This window comes from Myotis brandtii, unplaced genomic scaffold, assembly GCF_000412655.1.
Source record: "Myotis brandtii unplaced genomic scaffold, ASM41265v1 scaffold827, whole genome shotgun sequence".
Lineage (NCBI taxonomy): Eukaryota > Metazoa > Chordata > Mammalia > Chiroptera > Vespertilionidae > Myotis > Myotis brandtii.
In genome coordinates, this window is record NW_005371360.1 from 311,153 (window position 1) to 313,757 (window position 2,605).

The 2,605-nt window shown below is 61.0% G+C and overlaps 1 protein-coding gene across 1 annotated transcript in view; it reads right to left on the minus strand.

Moving 5' to 3' along the window:
• PTPRS (protein tyrosine phosphatase, receptor type, S) overlaps positions 1 to 2,605 on the minus strand; it is a 62,428-nt gene that overhangs the window by 12,168 nt on the left and 47,655 nt on the right. The window contains exons 15-18 of the mRNA XM_014531865.1: positions 2,452 to 2,605; positions 1,840 to 1,997; positions 1,361 to 1,372; positions 1,038 to 1,150 (exon numbers count right to left, since the gene is read on the minus strand). The exon at positions 2,452 to 2,605 is cut by the window's right edge and continues 45 nt beyond it. Of these exons, the coding sequence (XP_014387351.1) occupies positions 1,038 to 1,150; positions 1,361 to 1,372; positions 1,840 to 1,997; positions 2,452 to 2,605 (437 nt within the window). The remainder of the gene's footprint in view (positions 1 to 1,037; positions 1,151 to 1,360; positions 1,373 to 1,839; positions 1,998 to 2,451) is intronic.

Sequence of the window (2,605 nt, forward strand, 5' to 3'; positions counted from 1 at the left end):
CCGCCGCCCGGTGTTCAGCCACGACTCTGGGAGGGTCCCACAGTTTTAGTTTCTTCCGTCAACGTCACCCACACCCCTCTGGCCCTGGGTCCCCGTGTGGGTCACTGCGGGGTTTGGAGAAGGCAGGATGGTGAGGGAGAACTGAGGGTGGAGGAAGGACAGGGGCCGACGCCATGAACTTTAAGAGGACGTCAGCCATCGGTTAAACACACAAGTTTGAAACCCTCATTGGGATGGAAACAACTGCCACAGGAGAGAGAAGAGAAGGGAGGACGTTAGAGGCGCCACGTGCGACCTTCCGTGGTTCCTACGGAGGACGGCAGCCGTCAGTTAAATATGTTTAAAATCTCTGTTTGGTTGGAAACCGAGTTAATATGGACCAGTTCAGAAACAGAAAGCAGATTGCAGAGCGCAGGTCGCGGGAACGAGGGAACCACGTTAGGAACAGCCACCGTCAGTTACATGAAAAACCCCTCGTTTGGTTAGAAGCAGCTGGCGCGAGCCCGGTCAGAGGGAGGAGGCGGGAGTGCGTGGTTCCTGTACGTGAAGACGATCACGGACAAGACTGAGTCAGCTTCCCACCGGGCGTGGAGGTGACCTACGCGGCACCTTACTCATCTACAGGGAGCTGTTCGGAGGCAGACGGCGCACGAGCATCTGTGGCGTGGAGGGGAGATGCGGGCCGTGTGGGAGGTGTAATTAGTGTCTTGCTAGGGGCACATCCCAGGGAGTGTGGGAAAAGGTCAAGTGGTCTTCAGACTAGAGGTGTGAACAGAAGCAGAGCTCTTTCTGCCAGAAGAAAGGAGGAGGGCTTTGTGGTTTAACACGTCCTTTAAGCTCCCCACAGAAGACAGCAAAAGCCTCGTTTGGTTGTAAAGCAGAACCGACCCGTGAGAGTTCCAAGCCTGGAGCAGGTAGGAAGCTGGGAATCGGGAACTGACTGCACCGAGCACAGTGTGGCGAGGCTGGGGAGGGTCGCCGCAGGCAGCTCCCTCTCCCCGGGCAGTGCTGTCCTGGCACCTGGGGTAAGCGCATACCTGGGGTCTGGAAGTTAATGCGCCTCATTTCCACGGGGTCCTTGGGGTGGTGGGGGGCGAGGTCGGCGTTGTTCAGCAGGCATTTGGTGCGGGGCTCCGAGTCCTTGCGTTTACTTTGGAGGAGAGAGAAGAATCGGTGAGTGCCAGCATGTGCCCACAGGCGTGTATGCACGTGTGAACACACTCCAGGCCCTGTGTATACACACGACTGGGGTTCCCAGGGTCATGTGTACACACGTGTGCAACTATAGGAGCAGCCAGCCCCCCCGCCCCCCGCCCTCCTCAGCCTCCCTGGGCCTCTAGAGGGGAGGGCCAGTTCTTACCTGTCAGGTTTGCTGCTCCCAAAAGCAGGCACAGGAGAGGAGGGAAAGAAGACAGGTGAGGGTGTGCTGGCCACAGGGGCCTGCTCGGTAACGGCGGGTGGCTTTCCTAACCTCTCTGAGCCTCGGTCTCACCCAGGAAACAGGGCTCATCCTGGTTGCGGGGCCACCACCCTCCCTGTCCAAGCTGAGACGGGGCCCACGTGCCCGCTACGAGCACTATTGTCATTAAACTGGACTGACAGCCTCTGCCCCACACCTTCCCCCTCAGGGGACTGTGGGGCCTAAAGGAGTCGAGCCTCTGGCCGGTGTGAACCCGTCCTGCCGGGCTGCGTGACTGTGACCAAGCAGCTTAACCTCTGGGCTCGGGTTCCCCATCGATACCATTGAGGGCTCCCGTGATGATCTTCTGAGATGACCCCCCCCAGACACCCTCCTTTTCCGGGAACCCCCCTTCTGTCCAGGGGAGTGCGGGGCCTCACTTCTTGTAGAGCAGGATGGCAATAACGATGCAGATGATGAAGACCACGGCCAGCACGGGCCCGATCACCCAGATGAGCCCCTCCTCGCCGTCCACGATGGGCTGGGGGTCCGGGTTGTCCAACTGGAAGGGGTCTGAGAAGGGACTGGCGGCGAACGTCTGCGCACACAGGTGGAGAGAACCTCCATCAGCGTCCCTCCTCCTCAGAGCCAGACGCGCCTTCCTCCACACACCCCGATGCCCCTCCCAGGCTCCCCACCCGCCTGTGGCTCCTGAGAACCCTGGCCCTTGCCAACCTGGCACCCCCCATCCCCGCCTGCCACTCTCAACTCCTTTCCGTTCCTCTTGCGCCTCCAGACCTTTGCACATGCAGATCCTGCGGTGCCCTTTCTGGCTGAACTCCTACCCATCCAGCCAAAGCCCCGATTCCCAAGTTCCTTCCTCTAAAACGCCTTCCTCTTGGCAGTCCCCCGACTTTAAGTCCTTCCCTGGGCCCAGGAAGCTGGGAGGATCGGTGTCTGGCTCCGAGGTCAGGGCTCGGGGCTGAGGCCACGTTGGGGCCGGCCTCACTCAGCGGGCGTGGCTGGGAGGGGCGGACACCGTGGGGACTCACAGGCTCGCTCTTCTGCAGCACGGCCAGCACGAAGAGGACGTAGCGGTGGCCGGGCTCCAGGCCTCTGTTGTCGAAGCCGCCGTACTGCTTCTGGTCCCCGGGCTGGAAGGTGGGGGGCAGCACGGAGAAGCGAGCCGCGATGTAGGGCCTGGGC